Source organism: Ailuropoda melanoleuca, chromosome 4, assembly GCF_002007445.2.
Source record: "Ailuropoda melanoleuca isolate Jingjing chromosome 4, ASM200744v2, whole genome shotgun sequence".
NCBI lineage: Eukaryota > Metazoa > Chordata > Mammalia > Carnivora > Ursidae > Ailuropoda > Ailuropoda melanoleuca.
In genome coordinates, this window is record NC_048221.1 from 21660688 (window position 1) to 21685377 (window position 24690).

At 48.1% G+C, this 24690-nt stretch overlaps 1 protein-coding gene across 5 annotated transcripts in view; it reads right to left on the minus strand.

Moving 5' to 3' along the window:
- The window catches only part of CHDH (choline dehydrogenase), a 33530-nt gene extending 8854 nt beyond the window's left edge, over positions 1-24676 (minus strand). For 2 of the 5 annotated variants that reach the window (XM_034658475.1, XM_034658476.1), the window contains exons 1-2: positions 1101-1859; positions 336-487 (exon numbers count right to left, since the gene is read on the minus strand). In XM_034658475.1, coding sequence (XP_034514366.1) covers positions 336-487; positions 1101-1803 — 855 coding nt within the window. In that variant the 5' untranslated portion in view covers positions 1804-1859. Of the gene's footprint in view, positions 1-335; positions 488-1100; positions 1860-24619 lie in introns of those variants that run through there. The other 3 variants (XM_034658479.1, XM_034658477.1, XM_034658474.1) reach the window with 2 other exon arrangements.
- Positions 24677-24690: the final 14 nt, after the last annotated feature.

Genomic DNA, 24690 nt, shown 5'->3' on the forward strand with positions numbered 1-24690 from the left:
GATGCGGGAGGATCCTGACCCACTGCTGAGTGACAGTGTAGTGCAGAAATACAGAGTACGCTCACATTTATGGTTTTTAAAGTCTTACTATAAACGTAGCAATTTCTGAAACGGTAGGGAAGGAACTGGGCGACTGCTCTGAGGGGGAGGGGCAGACAGAAGCTCCCCCAGGCCACGGTGAGCTCTTTGCAGGTGGCTGGCCTGATGGCTCCTCCCCTCCCCCACCAGGCCGCCACCTCATCCAAGGCCCTGGGGACCAGAGCCCGACAGCTACCCAAACTGACTGCTCGTTCCGTTCCGTGTCCACTGCCCCGGCCTGGCGGGAACTCACTCACCCTGTGGCTCTGACCGTTCTTGACGTACTCCACGCCCACCGCGCGGGTGCCCTCAAACAGCACCCTGCTCACAAACGTCTGGGCCTCGGCCCTGAGGTTGGGGCGGCTCAGTGCTGGGTGCAGGTACGCGCACGCTGCGCTCCAGCGCTTGCCTGCAGGACAGAGCAAGCCGATCAGGCACAGGTCCCGCCCAGGGGAAAGGGGCTGGAGAAGGATGGGATTTGACCTTCCCCGGACACCGGGAGCTCGGCCTCCCAAAGTCAGTCTGAGCCCACAAGTCCCTGCTGGACTGAAATCCACATCCACATGGGGGTGGAAAAACCCACAGGCTGACCGAGCAGGAGCAGCTAATAAAAGGGGGTGAGAACACTTTGGAGGCAGGCAGGAGCCCTGGGTCAACCCAGGCCTTGCCTCTGTCCTGCCCTGAGCAAGGCACTTCGGTGCCCTGTGCCTCAGTTTCCTCATCTGCAAGTCTCTTTGGACTTTGGGCTCTTCGGTCAAAGAGTTGACTCTCCAGGCCAACAGAGGCCTAGCAAATGCCCAAGTCTGTCTCCAAATGGTTTCTCACTGGCTGTGGGTGGTATTCCGTGGGCTCTAGGGGGTGTGATCCCTCGGTCATCTGGGCCTCCTCTAGCCCCAGTTTACTAAACCTCACTGACCATGAAGGGGGCAGGAGGGATGGGGCTGTGATGGAAAATGGTTTTTAAAAAAAAAAAAAAAAAAAAAAAAGAACTAGGGAGATAGGGGATGCGAGCCGTGCGCTACCTTGGTGGATGGTCATGTCCATCCATCCGAAGCCTTCTTGCTGGAAACCGTTCATGTCCTCGGTAAGCGGGTAGCCAGCCTGCTGCGCCGCCTCCAGGAAGGCGCGGTGCAGCGGGTGGTTGGTCCGGCCCCGCGACACGTGCAGCGGGCCCTGGCCCCCGCGGTATGTGCCAGCACCCAGCTCGTGGCTCTGCGCCTTGCGGAAGTAGGGCAGGCAGTGCGCGTAGTCCCAGCCCGTCGCGCCTTCCCGCTGCCAGCGGTTGTAGTCTTCGGCGTGCCCCCGGATGTAGACCATGGCGTTGAGCGATGACGAGCCCCCCCAGACCCGACCGCGGGGCCAGTACAGCACCCGGCCGTCGAGGCCCGGCTGTGGCTCCGTGTGGTAGCACCAGTTGTATCTGTCATCGCACAGGTTGGCCACGAGGGCCGCGGGCATGTGGATCTTCCACGAGAGCCGCTTGCTCCCCGCGAGCATGTCCTTGGGCCCGGCCTCCAGCAGCAGCACGCGCTTGTCAGGGTCCTCGGTGAGCCGCCCGGCCAGCACACAGCCTGCGGAGCCCGCCCCCACCACCACGTGACTGTACTCATCCCCACTTCGGGAGCCCGCACTGGCCAGCGCGCGGACGCTGGGGGGCTGCAGCCACCCCACGGCTCCCCAGGGGCCCAGACGCCCTCCCCTCCCGCCTCGCAGGACACGCCACATGCTTCCAGCCCAAGTCCTCGTACATCCACCGAGAGGAGTGCGATGATTCACTGTTCCTAAAACAGGAAAAGAAACTTTAGAATTTTAACTCGGCATGCACGTTGCAGAATCAGCCCCAGGCTGGGACAGCCATCCCAGTGCCGCAAAGGTCCCCTGCAGGCTCACCAAGTGCCCACCCAGGGCCCGGAGGGGCAGGCCTGGCTGGCATGACCCTGCACTGGGGAGCTAGGAGGAGGGAGCAGAGGTAGAAGGAGACGAGAACGGTACTGTGAGGTCCGTGCCAGGACTCGTAAGCACAGGACTGGGGGCTCAGGGGCTCCTCCCCTAGCTTGGGGGGTGGGGTGGTCCCCAGCGAGGCTTCCCTGTGACATGTGTACATGAACCTGGAGGCTGGGCAGGTGTCTGGCTGCTGGCATGCAGGGGCGGTAGGGCTGTCTGGGGTTGCACTCATTGCTCATCCCTTTAAGACGGTTACTGAGCCCCTACCGCGTGCCAGGAATATTTCATCTCTAGCAATACACGGAGAACAAGACATCTGCCCTCAAAACGGATGGTCTGGGGCTTGGGAGACAGACGAGACTTAAGTAACTAAAGGAGGTCAGGGTGTGAGGCTTGAGGCTGCAGAGCTCAAAGCCTATGACCTGAGTGAGGGCCACGGGGGGAGCTAGAGGGCTTTTCAGCAGGGGTGGGGTCAGAGGTCTTCAGAGATCACTCTGTAGAGTGCTGGAGTTTGAGCAACAAAATGCCAATAGCTTTCGGGGCCGCCTTTCCCAACAACATGCAAATTAATCCCAACATGCTCAGTGCACAGAGCTGGAAAAGAACCAGGCTATTGCACTCTACTGACACAAGAACGTCTGAGAAAGCCCCACACATGAGGGCCAGGCACACAAGACTGATGCCACCACAAGAGAGCCGAGGAACCTCAAGAAACCGCTGATCCATCCACCACCCCCTCCAGGAGCCTGCCCTGGAGGCTCATGGCAGCAGCAGCCCGACCAACCACGGACCACCAACCACCACCGGAGGCAGGCTAAGAGAGGTGTGTAGGGAAAGAGCCCAACCCCCTTTACGCAGGCACATGAGAAAGAAGCCCCAGGCCCCCCTGAGAGCAGAAACACAGAAGAACCTTCCAGCACTCCAGGCCCCATACTAGCCCCAGCGGTGCCCATCACTCAACTCCCACCTGGGTCGGCTCGACACTCCACCCTAAAGATCTGGTCGGATAAAAGGCATGACCTTTTCTAGGCGTAAATACTATTTACCTTAGTCACTACTATTCTGTTACACACAAGGTCCTGCATTCAATAAAAACGTGGGAGATACAGACGAAGAGCAGGGGAAGACGGTGGCGGAGGGCCCCGAGCTCGCCTTCTCCCACAGACACACAGGGGCAACAAGGGCATAGAACGCAGCTTACTCTGAAAACCACCTGAAGACTGGCAGAACGGCTCTTCCACAGCTAAAAACATTAAGAGAAGGCCCTATCAAGAAGGGGAGGGGGGGCAGAGATGCAGTCAGGGACCAAAACCCTGGCACCGCGGTGGGTTTCCCACCACACATGAGAAGACGATCACAAACACGTGAGTCCTCCCTGAGGAGCCAGGGGATCAAACCCCACATGGGGCTCCCCCATCCTGGGATCTGCACTGGGAAGATGAGCCCCTGTCCTGTCTGGCTTTGCAAATCAGTGAGGCTCCACTCTTCCAGAGCAGGAGGGCTATAGGAAACCAAGAGTCTGCGCTTAAAGGGCCAGCGTGCTATATTGCTCAGTCTGCGACCCAGCGGGGGAGCAGCAGTTGGAAGAGCACCTGGCTTACACATGAAGAAGATTTACTGACTACTTCTAACACGTTTGCTGAACGGCCAGTGATCTGTAGATTTCTCCAGGAACCGAAGGGCTGGTGACGCCATTTTTCTTGCCCTCCTTCAGCGCAGCTGGCAGGATGCTTGCAGAAGCCACTTCTGATACTTCCTCTACCTTGCTGGCATCGCTTGCCCCCCACCAGCATTCCCCTGGGGACCCACACCACCCAACCCACCTGTCCCAGCAGGTGTCCCTCCAACCAGGCCCCTGTCCCAGCACACCCAGCAGGCAGCCTCGGCTCGGACTGGCACCCCTCCAAAGTGACCGCTGCCCTGGGGAAGCCGAGAGCTGGCACCATACCCCAGCATGCTTGCAGCCGCTACAGCCAGGCCTTTCAGCCAGCCCTTGCCAGGGGCTAACCCCGCACACCTGCAGCAGCCACAGCTGGGTTTTCTAAGCCAGCTGTCCTGGGGGCCAGCCCTGCTCACCAGTGTGTCCACAGCAGCTATAGCTGGGCTTTCAGCCAGCCATGCCAAGAGCCAGCCCCCCTCACCAGTGTGCCTGCAGCAGTCCCAGCTGGTCACCGCAGCCCCGGGCCAGCCCCGCCCATCAGCGCACCCACAGCAACTGCAGCCACACCAGGGGCCAGCCGTGCCTATCAGTATGCCACAACTTTTGTGGCACAGGAAGGCACAAACAGCCCACATAAGGGACACCCCTTGAGTGCCTGGTTCTGGTGACCAGGGGAGGTTGCACTGCGGGGCCCTACAGGATGCCCTCTACAAAAGGCCCTACTGTATACACAGAAGCCAACACTGAGAGTCAGACAAAATGAGGCTACAGAAGAAATGTATTCCAAACAAAAGAAGATGACGGGATCTCAGAAAAAGAACTAAGTAAAATGGAGATTGGCAATCTACCTGCTATAGAGCTCACAGTTACGGTCATAGGATGCTCACTGAGAAGAGTGGATGAGCTCAGAGAGAATGGCAACAAAGAAAATATAAAAAGGCACAAATCAGAGCGGAATAATAACTGAAAAATAGAGTAGAAGAAATCAGCAGCAGATTAGAGGATGCAGAAGGACAGATCAACAATCTAAAAGACAAGGTAGTGGAAAGCACCCAAGCTGAACAGCAAAGAGAAGAAGAATTTTAAAAATGAGACTAGGTTAAGGGAGCTCTGAGTCAACATCCAGTGTACTAACATTCGCGTTAAAGGGCTCCTAGAGAGGAGAGAATGGGGCAGAAAATTTATTTGAAGAAATAATAGCTGAAGAGGCCCCTAATCTGGGGAAGAAGACAGACATCCAAGGTCCAGCAAGCACAAAAAGCCTCTAACCTGAGGACCAAGGATGTCCACACCAAGTCACAGAACAATTAAAATGGCAAAAATTAAAGAGAATCGTGAAGTGAAAAGCAAATAGTTACATATAAGGAAAACCCCCATAAAGCTATGACCAGACTTTTCAGCAGAAACTTTGCAGGAAGAAGGAAGGGAGTGACATGATAACACTCGAAGTACTGAAAGGAAAAACCAGCAACCAAGAGTACTCTATCCGGCATGGTTATTGTTCAGAATTAAAGGAGAGAGAGTGCCTCAGACAAATAAAAGTTGAAAATGTTCATCACCACTAAGCCAACCTTATAAGAAATGTTAAAGGGGTCTCCTTAAGAGGAAAATAAAAGGTCATAACTAGAAGAAAATTATGAAAGGAAACAATATCACTGGTAAAAGCAAACACAGAAAGGTGGTAGATTAATCACTTATAAAGCCAGTATGAAGGTAAAAGACAAAAGTAATAAAATTATATCTACAAAAATTAGTTAAGAGATACACAAAGTAAAACATATGATGTCATATACATTAAAACATGGAGGAGGGGAGTACAAATGCAGTGGTTTCAGAATATGTTCAAACTTAAGTGACCACGAACTTAGTACAGATTGTTAGACATAGGATGTTATAAGCCTTCTAGTAAAACCCACTTACAATTGAATAACATACCTAGGAATAAATTTAACCAAGGAGCTCAAAGACCTCTGAACTATAAGATCACAATCAAAAAAACTGGAGATGACACAAAGAAATGAAAAGGTATACCATGGTCAAGGATTTGAAGAATATCCTTAAAATGTTCATATGTCCCAAAGCAATCTACAGATTCAGTGCAATCCCTATCAAAGTAACGATAGCATTTTTTACAGAACTAGAACAAATAATCCTCAAATGTGTATGGAACCACAAAAGATCCTGAATAGCCAAAGCAATCTTGAGAAAGAAGAACAAAGCTGGTGGTATTATGTGCCCAGATTTCAAACTATACTACAAAGCCATAGTAATCAAAACAGTATGGTACCGGCACAAAAACAGACACAGATCAATGGAACAGAATAGACAGCCCAGAAATAAACCCATATTTATGGTCAATTAATCTATAACAAAGGAGGCAAGAATATCCAATATACCAAAAAAAGACAGTCTCTTTAATAGTGTTGGGGAAATGGGGCGGCTATGTTGAAAAGAATGAAAGTGGGCCACTTTCTTACATCATACACCAAAATAAACTCAAAATGGGTAAGAGACCTAAATGTAAGACCTAAAGCCATAAGAAAAAAGCACAGCATAGGAAATACAGTCAATAATACTGCAATAACATTGTATGGTGACAGATGGCGACTACACTGAAAACCACGGTGAGCATTTTGTAATGATTTAATCTTTGAATCAATATAATGTAAACCTGTTAACTAATATTGTATACTTACAACTAAAATTTAAAATAATAAATACTGAGACATAAAAGAAAAAAAAAGGAAATGACTCATTATCAAGAGATAAAGTAGTTAACAGAACCAGACCAAGGGAGGACCCATCCAGATGTCAGAACTGTCAAACAAAGACTTCAAAATAGGCAGGTTTCACATTTTACAAGATTTAGTTGAAAAGGTAGACAACATGTTGAACAGATAGGTGGTTGCAGCAAAAATTGGAAACTTAAAAAAGGGACAAACAGAAATGCTAAAAAAAAAAATTATCAGAGGGGTGCTTTGGTGGCTTATTCAGTTATGCGTCTCCCGTCAGCTCAGGCCGTGATCCCAGAGTCCTAGGATCCAGCCCAGCATCAGGCTGTCTGCTCAGAGGGGAGCCTGCTTCTTCCTGTCCCTCTGCCTACTGCACTGCCTATTTGTGCTCTCTCTCTCTTTCTCTGTCAAATAAATAAAATCTTTTTAAAAAAATTATCAGAAATGAATAATTTGGTTACAGCAGAGAAGAGAATAAGTAAAAATGCAAATTAGGCTAATAGGAATTATCCAAATGGAAATAATATAAAGTAGAGAAACAGTGAAAGAGAGAGGAAGACAGACGGAACAGCTAAGAGCCACGGGATGATAGCAAACTATCTAGAGTTGAGATAATTGGAATCCCAGTAGGAGGAGAGGTACAAAAGGAAAAAGGAGAAGGGAAGGTGGTGGGGGGCTGGGGGTGGTGAGAGGAAGAAAGGGAGAGAGAGAAGGACAAAGAGAAAACAGAGGAGAAAAGATATTTAAAGAGATCATTGTTGAGACTCTTCCAAAACTAATATAAGACAAAACATCACAGGAGCGCCTAGGTGGCACAGCGGTTAGGCGTCTGCCTTCGGCTCAGGGCATGATCCCAGCATTATGGGATCGAGCCCCACATCAGGGTCCTCTGCTATGAGCCTGCTTCTTCCTCTCCCACTCCCCCTGCTTATGTTCCCCCTTCCCTGGCTGTCTCTATCTCTGTCAAATAAATAAATAAAATCTTAAAAAAAAAAAAAAAAGACAAAACATCACAGATCCAAGAAGCTTAGGTCACCCCATGCAGAATTAAAAAAAAAATCTAAGTACATGATAGTCAAATTGCTGAAATCCCTAGAAAAAATCATCAAGACAGCCAGCCAAAAAAAGAAACATGCACAGAGGAATAAATATAGGAGTGCCAACAAACTTCTCATCAAAAAACAAGCAATCCAGAAGATAATGGAGTGACAACTGTAAAATACTGAAATGGGGGGGAAAACCCAGTAAACTTACAACTCTCTATACCCAGTGAATCTATCTTTCAAATATGAAGGAGAAAGGCATCTTCAGATAAACAAAAGCTGAGCGAATTTATTGCCAGTGGATCTGCACTGCAAGATATGTTAAAGGAAGTTCTTCAGGCAAAAGAAGTATGGCACCAGAGAGAAATTTCAATCTATACCAAAAAGAAATGAAGAGCTATGGAAATGGTGAAAATGTGGGTGTATGAGTTTCTTATGACTGCTGTAACAAATGGCTGTAAACTCGGTGGCTTAAAACAACATAAATTTCTTCCCTTCCAGTTCTGGAGGCCAGCAGTTTGAAAGCAGTTTCACTGGGCTGAAGTCAGGGTATCAGCCGGGCTGGGCTAGTTCCTTCTAGAAGCTCCCTAGAGAAGAATCCATTTCCTTGCCTTTTCTGGTTTCAGAGGGTCACCTGCATTCCTTAGCCTCTGGCTTCTGTTGTCACATCTTTTATTTCTGTACTTGTATCCATCCCCCCCTCTTACTAGGACACTGTGATTACACCACTGGGACCTCCTGGACAATCCAGGATCCTCTCTCCATCTAAAGATTGTTCATCTCATCTGCAAAGACCGTGCTGCCACATAAGGTACATATTCACAGACTCCAGAGGTAGAATGCGGATATCATGGGAGGCAACTGTTAAGCCTACCCCAGTGGGTAAATACCATACACTCCCCCCCACCTTATTTTTATGTGTATTTTTTAATCTAGGAATGATTATATTTTTATTCAAACATAATTAACATACAGTGTTATGTTAGTTTCAGGTGTACAATATAATGTTTCAACAATTCTATACCTTTCTCAGTGCTCACCAAGATAAGTGTACTCTTACTTCTAAAAATAGAGAACTGAGGATTGATGGAAGGAGGGGAACGGGGGATGGGCTAAATGGGGGATGGGTATTAAGGAGGTCGCTTATGATGATGAGCACTGGGTGTTATAGGTAAGTGACGAATCACTAAATTCAACACCTGAAACCAATACTACTATATGTTGACTAGAATTTAAATACAAATTTGAAAAAAGAAGAAAAACAAAGAAATGAAATATAATCCTACTGAGGATCTAGTTTACAGCAGTTATAAAGAATTTTTATACAAAAACTTTCCTTAAAAAAAAAAGATGTGTACTCTTAATTCCCTTTATCTTTTTCACCCACACCCCACCCACCTCCCTTCTAACAGAAAATGGACTATTACTCAGCCATAAAAAAAAGAATGAAATCTTGCCATTGGCAGCAACATGGAGGAATCTAGATGGTAGAATGCTAAGTGAAGTAAGCCAGAGACAGACAGATACCATGTAAGTTCACTCATATGTGGAATTTAAGAAACAAAACAAATGAACAAAGAAAAAAAGAAACAAAAAAACCAGACTCCCCTTATTTTTAATCTCTTCAGAATGCAATTGGCTGTCAAAAGCTAAAGTAGGGAAATATACAAGAGGGTTTATAATGTAAGTGGCATTAAAATGTACGTAACGACAGCACAGAGAAGAGGATGGGGAGAAACAGAGGTATACTTTTATAAGGCTTTTATACCATACGCAAACTATGGTATTATTGGAAGTCCTACAATATTATTTGTAGTACAAAGTACAATATTATCTGAGGGTATACTGTGATAAGTCAAAGATACATATGGTAAACCCGATCCCAATCACTAAAAACTAAACAAGTCAAACAAGAATTGCAGCTAATAAGTCAATAGTGGAGATAAAATGTTGTAAAATAATCAAAAGAGGTAGTAAAAGAAAATACAGATAGGAAAACCCAAACACTTGCTGTCTACACAAGAAAAACTACTGTCAATATAAAGACATAAGTAATAAAAAATGGAAAAACGATGTACTACATAAACAGCATATCACAACAGTATACAAAAAAAGAATTAGAGTGACTATATTAATGTCAGACAATGTAGACTTCAGTACAAAGAATACTACCAAGGTTAGGGGGACATTTTAAGATGACAAAGGGGCAATTTATCGTAAACACAAAATAATTTTGAATGTGTATGTGCCTAATAGAGCTTCAAAATCATGAAGCAGGGGTCCCTGGGTGGCTCGGTCGTTAAATGTCTGCCTTCGGCTCAGGGCGTGATCCCGGCGTTCTGGGATCGAGCCCCGCATCAGGCCCCTCTGCTGGGAGCCTGCTTCTTCCTCTCCCACTCCCCCTGCCTGTGTTCCCTCTCTTGCTGCCCGTCTCTCTCTCTGTCAAATAAATAAATAAAATCTTAAAAAAAAAGAATCATGAAGCAGAAATTGACAGAACTGAAAAGAGAAATGAATAAATAATGACACTTGGAGACATCAACACTCCCCCTTCTCAGTAAGAGATAAAACATCGAGGCAAAAAATCAGGAAGAATACAGAAAACTTAACATTATGAACTGAACTGACCTAATTAACACTTACGATTGAACACCCAAACAACAAGAGAATACATGTTCTTTGCAAGTATACCTCACTAAGGGAGACCTTATTCTGGGCCATAATAAAACTCAATAATGTAAAAGGGCTGAAATTATGCTTTCTGTCCACAAAACAATTGATTTGGAAATAAATGAAAAATACATATCTGAAAAATCCATAAGAAATTAAGCAACACACTTCTATATAACACATGAGTCAAAGAAGAGATCACAAGAGAAATTAAAAGTAGCACATGTTTGAACTGAATGAAAATGAAAACAGATGAGACCAAAGTGTGTGGCATTCAGGGGAAGCAGTGCTCTGAGGAAATATGTGGCATCCCAATGCTTATATTAGAAAAGCCAGATCTCAAATTGATGATCTATACTTTTACCTTAAAAAAAAAAATCAGAAAAAAGAAAATCCCACAGGAGTCATAAGTAATACACACAACAACAGAAATAAGTAAAATTGAAAATAAATTTAAAAATGGAAAAAAATAAAACAAAAATTTGGTTCTTTAAAACAATAAAATAATAAACATCTGCCCAAAGAAAGCAAGGTAACACAGATTACCAACATCGGCAACGACGGAGGAGGTATCTCTACCTAGTCTATGATGAAGGGACGATCTAAGAGTAACTTTATGCCAAAAATGTGATAACTGAAAGGCAGATTCTCAAAGCTGACTCAAGAACTATGTAACCTAAATAGCTACACGTATCTATCAAAGAGATTGAATCCATTATTTAAACTCTTCTCACAAAGAAAACTTCAGACTTCATTGGTAAAATCTAAGAAACATCCAAGATAGAATAATACCAATTCTACAGAAAAAAGAGTAGAGAACACTCTCCCACTCGTTTTTATACAGCCAGCATCAACCTGTTACCAACACCAGACAAAGACATCACAGGAAGACTACAGACCAATACCCATCACTGAACAAAGATGCAGAAATCTTTAACAAAATTTTAGCAAATCAAATCCGGCAACCTACCCTGTAACCAACTAGAGTTTAACCCGGGGATGCAAAATTGGCTCAACAGTAGAAACTCAATGTATTTCATCACATTAAGAAACCACAAAAGAAAAACCATGTGACCATCCTACTGCAGAAAGCGTTTGGTGATATTCCATATTCCGTCCCTAAAATTGCTGTGTACTCAAGGAATGACAGAGAACTTCCCGATAAAGAGGATCTATGAGATGTCTACAGCCGGCTTTGTACTAAATGGGGAAAGGCTAAAAGCTTTCCCCGTGAGGTCAGGAATGAGGCAAGGATATTCAATCTGAGCACTGTTTATTCAACGTTGTATGAAGGTTCTAACCAGAATTTTAAGGTTAATTAATTATTATAAAGGTAAAAGTCATACCGATTAGAAAGAATTATAAATGTCCTATTTATAGATAACATGATCATCTTCATAGAAATCCCCAAGGAATTTACAAAAGCGACCAGAATTAATAAGTGAATTTAGCAAGGTCACAGGATACAAGGTCAACATACAAAGGCAACTGTATTTTTATATACTATTAACAGTTGGCAATCTAAATGTAAAAAATGTAATAAAGACTGAGTTTATTTTTCATGTTTGACCACTGACAACTTTAAGCTCCAAACCTCCCTCTCGCCCTGTATCTGGGCAAGTCAATAAGAAAGCCCTGGTATTCCTGCCCCCCGGGGGGGGGGGGGGGGGGGGCAGGGAGTAGTTCAAATCCTGCAAATCCAACCCATATATAGGAATCTCCACCTTGGTCCCACTCCCCAAACACAATGAAAACCAGAGCCATTCACCCTTCCCTTCGCTCAAGCTATCCTGGACCAACTTGGGTGTCTGCACTGCTCTCCCCAGAAAAGCCCATTATGGAGAAATAAGCCTTTTCACAGCCTCTTGATATATGTGTGGTCTCATCAGTCTCAACATTCAAACAAATTCTGGGTGGTGGGAGGGGAGGGCTGATCCCATCCTCTGTGGGGCAACCACAAAACAAAGCGATACCATTTACAAGAGCATCAGGAAATATGAAGTAATTAGGAGTAAATTTAACAAAATACATACAAGACTTATACAATGAAAACTACAAAACTGTTGATAAAAATTAAAGATAACCTAAATAAATAGAAAAAGATAGCATGAACAGGAAGACCTAACATTGTTATGATGTCAATACTCTCTAAATTGATTTATAGATAAGATGCAATGCCAATCAAATCTCAGCAGGATTTTTTTTTGTAGAAATTGACATGCTGACTTCAACACGTATATGGAAATACCAAGGCCATAGAAAGTTGTAGTAGTCATACAAAGAAACTCCACAGAACAGTGAAAATGAAGGGACACAGAACTTCACATCAACACAAATGAATCCTAGAAACATATTCAAATAGAAAAAGCAAACTATGCATTGTATGACCTAAATAAAACCTTTATATAAATACAGTTTTAAAACGTGTAATTCTTATGTATACCTAACATCAGAGCCCCGAAATATATGAAGCAAACATTAACAGATTTGAAGGGATTCACAGATAATTCTACAGTAATAAGTAGAGACTTCTATACTCCGATGGACAGAGTAACCAGCTAGCTCAACAGGTAACAGATGCCTTAACCCCATAACCCACTGGTAGACGGCTACAGAACACTCCACCCAACAGCAGCAGAACATTCTTCTCAAGTGCACGTGGAACATTCTTCCAGGACAGACATCTGTATTAGGCCACAAATCTTAATAAATTCAGAAAGACTGAAATCACACAAAGTATCTTTTCTAATCATAATGGAATGAAAATAGAAATCAGTTTCAAAAGGAAAACTAGAAAATTCACAAATATGTGGAAATTAAATAACACACTCTTAAACAAACCATTTGTCAAAGAAGAGATCACAAGGGATATTAGAGACAAAGGAAAATGAAAACGACACACCAAAACTTATGAAATGGAGCAAAAGCGGTGCGAAGAGGGAAATTTTTAGTTGTAAATGTGTACATTCAAAAAGAAGAAAGATCTCAAAAAAAAAAAACCAAAAAAAAAACCCCACCTCACTTTACATCTTAAGGTACTAGAAAAAGAAGAGCAAACTGAACCCAAAGCTATCAGAAGGAAGGAAATAATAGATTAGAACAGCGATAAATGAAATAAGGAACAAAAAAACAATAGAGAAAATCAAGCCAAAAGTTGATTCTTTAAAAAAAAAAGAAGAAAGAAAAAAAGACAAGCCTTTAAGTAGACTGGATTAGAAAAAAAGAGAGAAGACACACATTAGTAAAATAAGAAATGAAAGCGGGAACATCTCTACTGTTGTACAGAAATAGAGAGGATTATAAGAGAGCATATGAATAACTGTATGCCAACAAATTAGATAACCCAGATGAAAACCCCCAACAAATCCCCAGAAATACACCATCTCCCCAAAATGAATTATGAAGAAACAGAAAATATGAATAAACCTAGAATCAGGATGTCTGAAATAAAATTTAAAGAAAGGAAAATAACGAGTGTTGACAAGGATGTAGGGAAATTGGAACTCGGGGGCACCGCTGGCTGCAGCGTAAAATGGCACAGTCACTGCAAAACAACAACAACAACAACAACAACAACAACATTTTGGCGGTTCCTCAGAAAGTTAAACATACAATCACCATATGATCTGGCCGTTCCACTCCTAGATATATACCCCAAAGAACTGAAAGCAGGGTCTCAGCTGTACTCCAGCGTTTCCAGCAGAATCGTTCACAGTAGCAGAAAGGCAGAAACGCACGTGGCCGTCCAGAGGGGACTGAAGGAGCAAGGCGTGCATCTGTGCAACGGAACAGGATTCGGCCTCAAACAGGAACAGAATTCTAATACGAGCTACAACACGGATGAATCTTGAAAACACTATGTGAAGTGAAATAAGTCAGTCAAAAAAGGACAACTGTTGTATGGTTCCACTTACGTGAGAGAAGTTCAAAGAGATGGAAAGTAGATTCGAGGTGACCAGGGGCTGGGAGGAGAGGAAATGGGGAGTTACAGGCACGCCTCTGAGATGCGGCCAGTTTGGTTCCAGATCAATGCAATAAAGCAAATATCACAATAAAGGGAGTCAAATGAAGTTTTTGGTTTCCCAATGTGTGTAAAAGTTATGTTCTCCCAGATGACTGGATTAAGGAGATGTGGTCCATATATACAATGGAATATTACTCAGCCATCAAAAAGAACGATTACCCACCATTTGCAGCAACATGGAAAGGACTGGAGGAGATAATGCTAAGTGAAATAAGTCAAGCAGAGAAAGACAATTATCATACGGTTTCACTCATTTATGGAACGTAAGAAAGAGCAGGGAAGATGGGCAGGAGAAGGAAGGGAAGAATGAAGGGGGGATAAACAGAAGGGGAATGAAGCATGAGAGACTATGGACCCTGAGAAACAAACTGAGGGCTTCAGAGGGGAGGGAGGTTGGTGACTGGGATAGGCTGGTGATGGGTAGTAAGGAGGGCACATATTGCATGGTGCACTGGGTGTTATACACAAACAATGAATCATGGAACTTTACATCAAAAACTGGGGATGTGCTGTATGGTGACTAACATAATAAAAAATTTTTTAAAAAAGTTATGTTCATCCTTATACTGTAGTCTATTAATGGTGCAATAGCATTATGCCCAAAAAATGTATATACCTTAATTAAAAAATATATATTTTTTTTACTAAAAAATGCTAACCGTCATCTGAGCTTACAGAGAGTCGTAATCTCTCGGCTGGTGGAGGCCCGGCCTCCATGTTGATGGCTGCTGACTGATCGCGACAGTGGTTGCTGAAGGGTGGGGTGGCTGTGGGGATTTCTTAAGTCGGACAACAGAGAAGTTTGCTGCACTGAGAGGATCTTGCTTTCACAAATGGTTTCCCCGTAGCATGCGATGCTGTCTGATGGCATTTTCCCCACAGTAGAACCTCTTTGAAAATTGGAGTCAATCTTTTCAAATCCCACTGCTGCTTTATCAACCAAGTTTATGTGATATTCTAAATCCTTTGTTGTCATTTCAAAAATCATCACAGCATCCTCCCCTGGAATAGATTCCAGCTCAAGAAACCACTTTCTTTGCTTAACCCCTAAGAATGAGCAACTCCTTGTCCGTTCAAGTTTTATCATGAGATTGCAGCAATGCTGTCCACCTTCAGGCTCCACTTCTCATTCTGGTTCTCTTGCTGTTTGCACTACGTTTGCAGGTACTTCCTCCACAGAAGTCCTGAACCCCTCAGAGTCCTCCAGGAGGGCAGGAATCCGCTTCTTCTGCCCCCGTTCATGCTGATATTTTGACCTCTTCTCACGAATCACACATGCTCTTAAGGGCATCTAGACAGTGAATCCTTTCCAGAGGGTTTTTAATTGACTTTGCCCACATCCGTCAGACGAATCACTATCTAGAATCTAGAATCACTAGAGCCTTATGAAGCATAGTTCTTAAATAATAAGACTCGACAGTTGAAATTACTCCATGAACCATGGGCTGAAGAATGGACGTTGCGTGAGCAGCTGGGAAAACAACATGAATCTTGTTGTACACCTCCATCAGAACTTTCGGGTGACCAGCTGCTTTGTCAATGAGCAGTCATATCTTGAAAAGAATCTTCTTTAATGAGCAAGAGGTCTCAACTGTGGGCTTAAAATACTCAGTAGACCATGTCGTGAACAGATGAGCTGTCATCCAGGCTTTATGTTCACTTACAGAGTAGAGTTAGCGTAATTCTTCAGGGCCCTAGCACTTTCCAAATGGTAAACGAGCATCAGCTTCACCTTAAAGTGACCAGTTACACTCATTGTTAAAAAGAGAGTCAGCTTGTCCCTCAAAGCTTAGAAGCCAGGCATTGACTTCTCTTCTCCAGCTATGGAAGCCCTAGATGGCGTCTTCTTCCCATAGAAGATGGCGTCTTCTTCCCATAGAAGGCTGGTAAATCTGCACTGAAAATCTGTTGTTTAGTGAATTAGCTGAGCTGGATCTTCCGGATAATCTGCTGCAGCTTCCACGTCAGCGCTTGCTGCTTCACCTTGTACTTTTACGTTCTTCCCTTCGACCGCAGGAGCCCACCTCTGCCCGCTTCGGACTTTTCTCCTGCAGCTTCCCCACCTCTCCCAGCCCTCACAGAACTGAAGCGAGTGAGGGCCTTGCTGTGGATTAGGCTTTGGCTTAAGGGACTGTGTTAGCTGGTTTGATCTTCTCTCTGGACCACTCAGACTTTGTCCATAGCAGCAACAGGCTGTTTTGCTTTCTTATCATTCATGTGTCCGTTAAAGTAGCACCTTTAATTTCCTTCAGGGACTTCCTCTGCATTCACATCTTGGCTAACGGTTTGGCTCAGGAGGCCTAGCTTTCAGCCCGTCTCGGCTTTCACTATGCCTTCCTCGCTAAGCCTCATTATTTCTAGCTTTTCATTTAAACTGAGAGATGTGGATCTCTTCCTTTCAGCGGCCATTGTAGGGTTACTAATGGGCCTAAGTTCCATACTGTTTTGTCTCAGGGAACAGGAACACCCAAGGGGAGGGCGGGAGAAAGGGAATGGCGGGTTGGTGGAGCAGTGAGAACACGCAACATTTACAGGTTGTTAGTTCACGGCTCGTGGCACTCCAAAACAATGACAGGAGTAACATCAAAGATCACAGGTCACCATAACGCATAGTAAAGTTCGGAATACTGCGAGAATTACCAAACGGTGACACAGAGACATGTGGTGAGCAGACGTTGTTGGAAAAATGGCGCCAAAAGTCTTGCTTAATGCGGGGTTGCCGCAAACTCCCATTTGTGAGAAACACAGATCTTCGATGCACAGTAAAGCAAAGCACGACAGAACGAGGTATGCCGTACTGTTTGGCAGGTACAGAACTTCTGTTTGAGGTGACAGAACATTTTGGAAATGGACAGTAGTGATGGTTGCACAACATTGTGAATGGACTTATTGCCACTGAATTGTATGTTCACTTACAAACGGTTAAAATGGTAATTTTTATGTTATATATATTTTGCCATAATAAAAAAGATTGCAAAAAACCCTCCCGTATCACATACAATTCTGGATGTTGTTTGAGGGACTCAAACCTATGACTGAGAAAAGTATAAAGAAGCCCAGTATATTGCCTCTGCGTAGGGTGGACCCAGGTGTTTTCACCAGCACCTGCCATGCTTTGAGTCTTAACCTGGGTGACAGATCCACTGAAGGTCTGAAATAATTGACAATGAAAGTCGACAGGGCTAGGAAGCAACATGGCGCCTTTACCAAAAGGCATCAAGTCTACTGTGGAGAAGTGAAGATAGGTCCCTTATTCATGGGGTGACGGTAGGTCACTTACTCTCCTTGACCCCAGTCACTCCAAACCCCACCTCCTATCACAGCTCTGCCTCCAACATCCCTCCACACGCTCCCCCACGGAGGAATCTTTAATTGCTCTCAAAGTTCTGGGTCTGACCTTCAACTAGGCACCCACCTCTCCAGCCTCTGGGCAGGGGCAGACTACACTGGGGCCTGTCTGGTCCCCACTTCTGTTGAAACTGGGAAAGTCCCTCAGGCACCTCTGTCCACCCCCCCAAAACCCTCCCAGAATCTCTGGCCCAGGATTTGCTGAATAATGGAGAGAGGAGAGTGCTGGGCACTCTCACTTCCCCTTCTCAGGATGCACGTGGTCTAGCTCTCTGCCCCATGGCCAGGGGTGGGGTGGGTTGGGCTTTCCTCTTCTCTCCAGGCAGGCTTGGTGCCCAGGCCCAGGCCGCTCCTACCCCAGAGCAACATTTCCCTGTTCCTGAGACCCATCTAAGGGGGCCAGCTCCCTCCTCCCCTCAGAAGGCAGGTTTAGGCTAGGGTGAGCAGAGGAGTCACTCAGGCTCCTGGCTCACAGTGTTGGAAAGTGACAGGTCCTATGACACACTGTGTGTAAGGAAATTAAGGGAGTGGAGGGAATGGGGGGTGCAGAGGGAGGGCTCACTACCCAAAGGGAACTCCTTAGGGGCAGGAGCTCCCTCATCCCTAGTGCAGTACCCTCTCAGGCTTCCAGACCAGGTGGGTGGGCAGACTGACCATCACGGGGCAGGAGCGACAGGGAAGTAACCCTTTCCACTTTGCTGGGCTACCTGGGCAGGGAAGGAGCTCCCTGGCATTGGCTGTGTGGAAAGTGAGGGGTGGGGGTGGAGGTAAGGAACCAGAGAAAGCCAGGATAGCATGTGTGTCCACTTGAGGGAGTGTTTGTGTGTTGGGGGGTGGGTGGGGAGTCCTACCACAGGTCAGGTGGCATCCAAGGCTTCCTTCTGAGTCTGGGTGCCTATACCCCTGACCCACCCTGTTTCCTGGGACCAACCCTGGCTCTGTTTAGGGCCCTGTCCATCCGCTTCTGCGCTCTGAGCAGGAGAGGAAGGGGTGTCCAGGGGAGAAGACCCTCACGCCACATTGGTCTTCCTGGGGCACAGGGCAGCCCCATCGAGCCACCCCATCCATCCGGCCAGTCAGCTTGGAGCTAGCCACCGGGTCCCTGTGGCACTTCTGTCTGCGAAGGATGGCTTTGGTCAGTTCAGGCCCCCACCCCAAGTCCAGTGACGGACACAGCAGACGGGCCGAGCGCAGAGATGACATTCAATGAGGGGCAACGACTGCGCGAGCCACCTCACCCTCTTAAGTGTTGCCAGAGACCTTCGTCACGGCAGTGCTTGGTAGCAACTAACAATTCTCATTTCAAATTCTAAACTCAGTAGCTGAATATGTGTATTGAATAATTTGCCAAATTTCATGGTCAGAATTTCTTGGAGAACGACAAATTTCCATGTAATTTTGAGCTTGAGACCAATCACACAACAAGTTGGATAATTTTGGTGGGAGTCAAATTGCAATAGAATTGTGCCCAGAATAAAATGTTGATGATAATCTCAGGAGTGCCCACACTTGGGACACAGTCTGTCTCCAAAGTCATACAGCTGGAGAACTGACCAAACTTTCTGAAACAACACTGGTAACAGGTTCTTCACAATTTCTTGGCACACACACTTGTGTGCACATATGCGGGCACGCACATGTGTATCTGTGTGTATCTGTCTGTGTGTTTCCCTTCCAGCTTCTGGCCCGTGCAGTGTACTGGCCTAGGGTCAGTCTCTTTGGGACGCCGAAGTCCTGGCTTTCGCTGGTAACCTGAGAAGAGATAAGAACTCTAGGGAGGGACCAAGCAGTCTCAGCCAGGCTTGAGGCACAGGACCTGCTTCAGCCTTTGAGAAGCTGCACCAGCACGAGGCCAATGACAGTGAATCTGCTTTGGGCACAGCTGCGGCGTGTGTGAACTTTTCCAGAAGGGAATGGACACATCAGGACTTTAAAGGGGCCGCCCTTTGGCTCCACAATCTCATTTCTAGGCATTTAACCAGGACAGAGCTCTTCAGGACTACGGAAAAGCAAGCAGAAGGGGTCTGTCGTGATGTTCCGAGTTGTTTATGCTGACAAACAGTGATAAAAACCTAACTGTCCGGGGTGCCCGGGTGGCACAGTGGTTAAGCGTCTGCCTTCGGCTCAGGGCGTGATCCCAGCGTTCTGGGATCGAGCCCCACATCGGGCTCCTCCGCTATGAGCCTGCTTCTTCCTCTCCCACTCCCCCTGCTTGTGTTCCATCTCTCGCTGGCTGTCTCTATCTCTGTCAAATAAATAAGTGAAATCTTAAAAAAAAAAAAAAAAAAAAAACAACCCTAACTGTCCACCAAGAGCTGATGGCGTTGTGAAAGAATGGGCCCATCTACATGAAAGGGCCTGTTAACCCTTTAAATAGTGACCATGTAGCCTGGTCACTCTAGACACAGCCTGAGCAGACCCAAGCACAAAGCTCGGCTCCTAGTGACCATCGAGGCCAGTGGTGCCCCACGGCTGGCACTGTCCCTGGACGTACTGCCTTCACACCTGGCTCTGTGCCCTCAGGTCAGAATGGTATCAACAGTCACCCCACATCTGGGGGGCCCCCATCCGATCGGGAGAGGCACCACAGCTACAAAATCCCCTTGCCAAAAAATTCAAGCCTAGATCTCCTCACACTTCTGGATCCACCCACCAATTCAGAAGAAAGTCAGAGGAGCACAGAAGAGGCCACCCAGAAACTCCATCCAGGGGAATGCCATGTATCTCTTCAACAGACTCAAGTGAAAAATAAACAAGACAGAGGGAGAGGGAGCGAACTCTCTAGAATAACATGTGGATCTTACTTAGATCCTGGGAATGTGAACCCCGGCTGGATTTTTCAGGAGGTTAAGAAAATCCCCGCTTGTCAGATGGGACCCTGGCCCTGTGGTTATGGTGTTTGAAACCCACCTCACTCCCAGATATGACTGGACTCAGAGAGTCGGCCATCGGCACGCTGCTGCCGATGGTCTGTGGAAGATAAGCCCAGAATCGGAAGTCAGAATTGAGAAACTCTTACAGCAATTTCACACAGTGACTTTATGTCTGTTCAGTCCCCTAGTAAGATACGGGCTTTCCAGAAAGGAAAGGAGCTGCTGGTCAAGATCCTTGGGTTGCAGCCCCAAAGCAGTCACCACCCATGGTGTATTTAGCCCTCTGGGTCTCAGTCTCCTCATCTATAAAATGGGAAAGGAGCCACCTCTTTCCTAAGTTTGTTGGGAGAGCAAAAGGAAGTAAGAGCCAAAAAAACGCCCTTCAAAAAATGAAAAGTGCCAAGCCAAAGCACAGGGCGACTTTGTCACATTCCCAGTGGGGCCGGGGTCCTGTCCCTGCCCTATTGCCCACATAGCTCCACTCACCCTGCTGCTTCTCCCGTCAAGTGCCACCACGGCCAATAATAATATCACTGATAATAGATTAATTCACGGATCACTGATCAAAAACTAGATCAGCAGCCGTGCTCTGCGTGCCCTGCGTCTCTGGTAACCCTCCTGAGAGCGCTGTGGGGCCGACTTCAGACCCCATGGGCAGGTGGGGCTCTCTGGGAGAACGGCGGTCTCTGCCCACTCCGTGTCCCGACTCGCTTCGAGGTGGCCGCGGGACAACAGCTGCAAACGCCAGGGCAAGTGCACGCAGGCCGGGGCCTGGAGGGCCTTCCTCCCGGGGCAGGCGGGAGTCCCAGCGCGCTCTTCCAGGCCGGCCCCTCCTCACCGCAGCAGAGCAGGGGGTCACGGTCAGTGGCCCTGCGGTGAACAGTGGGGTGTGGGCCTTCCGTGTGGCTTCCCGTCCCTGGCTCAAAGCAGCCGTTACCTTTGACCCTGCAAAGTGCAACCAGCTGGAGCAGAGGGGTCGGAGGGCTACCGAGGGCAGAGGTGCTCCCAAGGGCCCCATGTCCCAGCTCAGGTGGGCCGCCGGGGCCCTGGGAAGCAGCCAGAAACTGCTTACTCTTCACGAGACAATGAGTCCACTGTTGACTGGTCAGGGCCTTGATTAATATTTGCAAAAGGAGCAAAGTGGAAAATTCCATCTGGGCGGAGGCCGGGACACGGGATATGTCAACAACCTCAATGGCCTTTGTTGTCTCTGGGATGGACCAGGCAGAGAAACAAAGGCCTGATAAAGGTGACAGAACCTGAGGCTGTTGCTGCACTTGGGTCCAAAGGAATTCCCTTACTTGGGTCACAGAGGTGTGAATCTGGTTTTTTGTCCTGCCTTCCCAGCCCCCAAATTTACACAGCATCTTGAAATCCTTCAACTTTCTTCCTACCTCTTCAGAGGCTCCCAACAGCCCTGCCAGGCCAGCAGAGTAGATGTGAGCACCCTCCCCACCATAGATAGGGAAACTGAGGCTCCAAGACACGGAGAGCGTCACCCAAGGCCAGCCGTGGTGAGGAGCACAGCCAGGCAAATCCTGGTGTCTCAGCCGGCAGCACAGAGCCTGCCCCGGGGAGTCTGGGGTCAGGCGCCCCGGGTACTAGATGGGGCGGTCTCCCGGGCTCCATCAGAGGCCCTGACCGTCACTGCACCAGAGGAGGGAGAGGAGGGAGAGGAGGAAGGCCAAGCCGGCTCTCCTGGGCAGGCAGGTCTGTAAGCCCCACCTGGGAGGAAAGTGTGCACCGTGCATTCTAGCATTTACCGGTGCCTCCGAAATCCCGGGCCGTGAGGGCACACTGCGCGGCGGTGCTTTGAGAAACCCGGAACGGGCAGAATCCATGGCTGAAGGGGGAAGGTCCGAGGACCTTAAAGGTTACTTCCCTCACAGGCTCAAGTCACCTCTTCGAGCTGATGCCACTTCACTGTCTCCTCTGCTCCATGGAACAGATATTCTGAGGCTCTGAGAAAAGCAGTGACTTGCCACAGGTCAGAGAGAGAGAGGAAGCGGGGACCATTGGGTATTTAGTGGCCCGCGTCGGTTTATAAGGCCACAGCGTTATTGGGCTTAGGCAGTCAAACAGACGGTGTCCCTTTCAGCAGGCCCCTCAAAGGCTGCGTGCTTGACCAACAAGGACCTCTCATGAAGGACACTTTTTGGAATGAACTTCCAAGCCAGTGTGGGACCCCACCCCACCCAGAAGACAGGCAGACACAGCTTGCTTGCCCACAGAGAACACCAGCTGTGGCTGCAGGCCCCCCAGTGCCTCACCCTGCAGTCCTGTCTGCAGAGCTGGTTGTGGGCATCATCACCATCCAGGAGCCCCAGAGGGCCAGGGCAGTGTCGGCACTGTGCCCCACACCACCCCCTGCCCAGGGTCCCCCCTCCCACCACATGCTTAGCGACCTCCATACCACACTCACCTCCCCCCTTCACCCATCAGTTCATTCCCCTGTAGAAAGAGGCCCTGCCTCTCCTTTTCTTAAAACAAAACCACCCCCACCCCACTCCCATCTCTGAACCCACTTCCTCCCATGCCTGTCTCTCCCCTTCTTGCCAAAGCCACCCCTGATTGCCAGTGACGTAAGTCAGGCCAACCCTGACCTCTCTGCCCCATTTGATCTGCGGGGGCTGCTCCCTCGGCCCTGGATTTTCTCACACCCCCATATATGTCTGACTCACAAACCCTATCCCCCCGTTTCACCTCTGCATCCCTGCTTGTCTCTGAACCCCTCGCACTCAGTCCCACGCTCCCACAGCAAGGCCTGCTGGGGCACACAGATGTATAAGGCCAGCACAGCTCCGAGCCTGGCCCACGACAGAGGCTCAGCGGGTCACTGAGGGAGTGCATATCGGAGGGGCTGGCCCCCCACTGCCCTGCACAGCCACCCAGGTGGCCTTTATAAGGCTTAAAACTGCCCCCCCCCCACCTAAAACTCTGCTGTCGTTTCTTGGCACCATGGGACAAAGTTCACGATCTCCACCTGGTCTATGAGGCTGTCTCCATTGGCAATTTCACAGCAGGGCGGGCACATGTGCCCTTGAACGTGCACTCATCTCATTCATCCTCGGTCCAAGAGCACCCATCACCTGTGTGTCATTCACCTTTGCACCCCAGTACTGGCACCTGCAGGTGTTTCCTGAGAAGACAGATAACTATCAGGGCTGAAAATGGTCTCAGGAACCACAGGGCTCAAAGCAATTCAGAGAGGTTGAGTAAGGGGCCCAAGGTGAGCCAGCCCCAAGCAGGGATGAGCCAAAAACCTCACCGGAGCCACTCTTCCTGGTCAAGAACTAGATCAATCCTCTACAAACCTCACCTGGAGCCCCACATGTACGCAGGCCAGAGCCTCAGGTGACCTTGAGGCTGGGCCCAGTCCACGTATGCCCAAATCTGAACTCCACAGGTGAGCCAGGCCTGGCACGCAGTAGGACCTCAACAAAACCAGCTGTTTGACAAAGTCAAGCTCTGGCCAGCTGACAACTCCCTGCATAAGTCTCAGGGCCCTCTCTAGGCCTTGGTCTCTGCATCTGTAGAATGGTGCTAACGCCACCTGCAAGTTTAAGTGGCTTTAAGTGGGTGACCCTAACCTTGTCCTTTGCAAACAGAAGGGGCTGAAACAGTGGGGTTCCAAGCTCTGCGATCCACTGTTAGCCCAACTAATTTTTGTTAACCTGTCCCCAAATCACTGTGTCTCAAGGGATGGTTTCAGCAGCCGGCGGGCCAGCCCGGCGGGCGTCAAAACTACCAGGCGCAGAGCCAGTCGGGACCGAGGGGTCCCCTCGGAATCTGAGGGCGGGCCCCGGATTTGCATTCCAGGCGGCGCCGCGACTCCTGGGCACCGCGAAACCCGCGCCGCGCGGCTGCAAGCCCAGAGCAACCCAGGCTTCCGCCTTCCGACACCCAGGAGTTAGTGTCAGAACTCGTTCTGTGGAAATAAACACACACCAGAAAAGCCGGGGGGAGGGAGGATTTCTGCTGTCCCAACAACATATAACTTAGTTCCTGCGAAGAACTAGCGCCCCCAAAGAACTTGACGAGGCCTCGGCTGCCCTCGTCTCCACTCTTTGGTTTCGGGGGCTGGGCCTTTGCGTAAAGTGGGGCTCGAGCTTCGGCGTCCAGCCCGGGTCCTCCCGACTCCCCCACTTCGCGGCCAGAGGCCGCCCGGGGCTCCGGGACTGCGGCCGGGGGCGTGCTGGGCGGGGCGGCCGGGGCTCGGGGCGCCCCCTCCTCCCCCCGCTACTCACCCTGCGCGGCTGGGACGGGGGTTGCGGCGGGAAGGGCGGGCGACGGGCGGCAGGAGCGAGCGGCGGCGGCC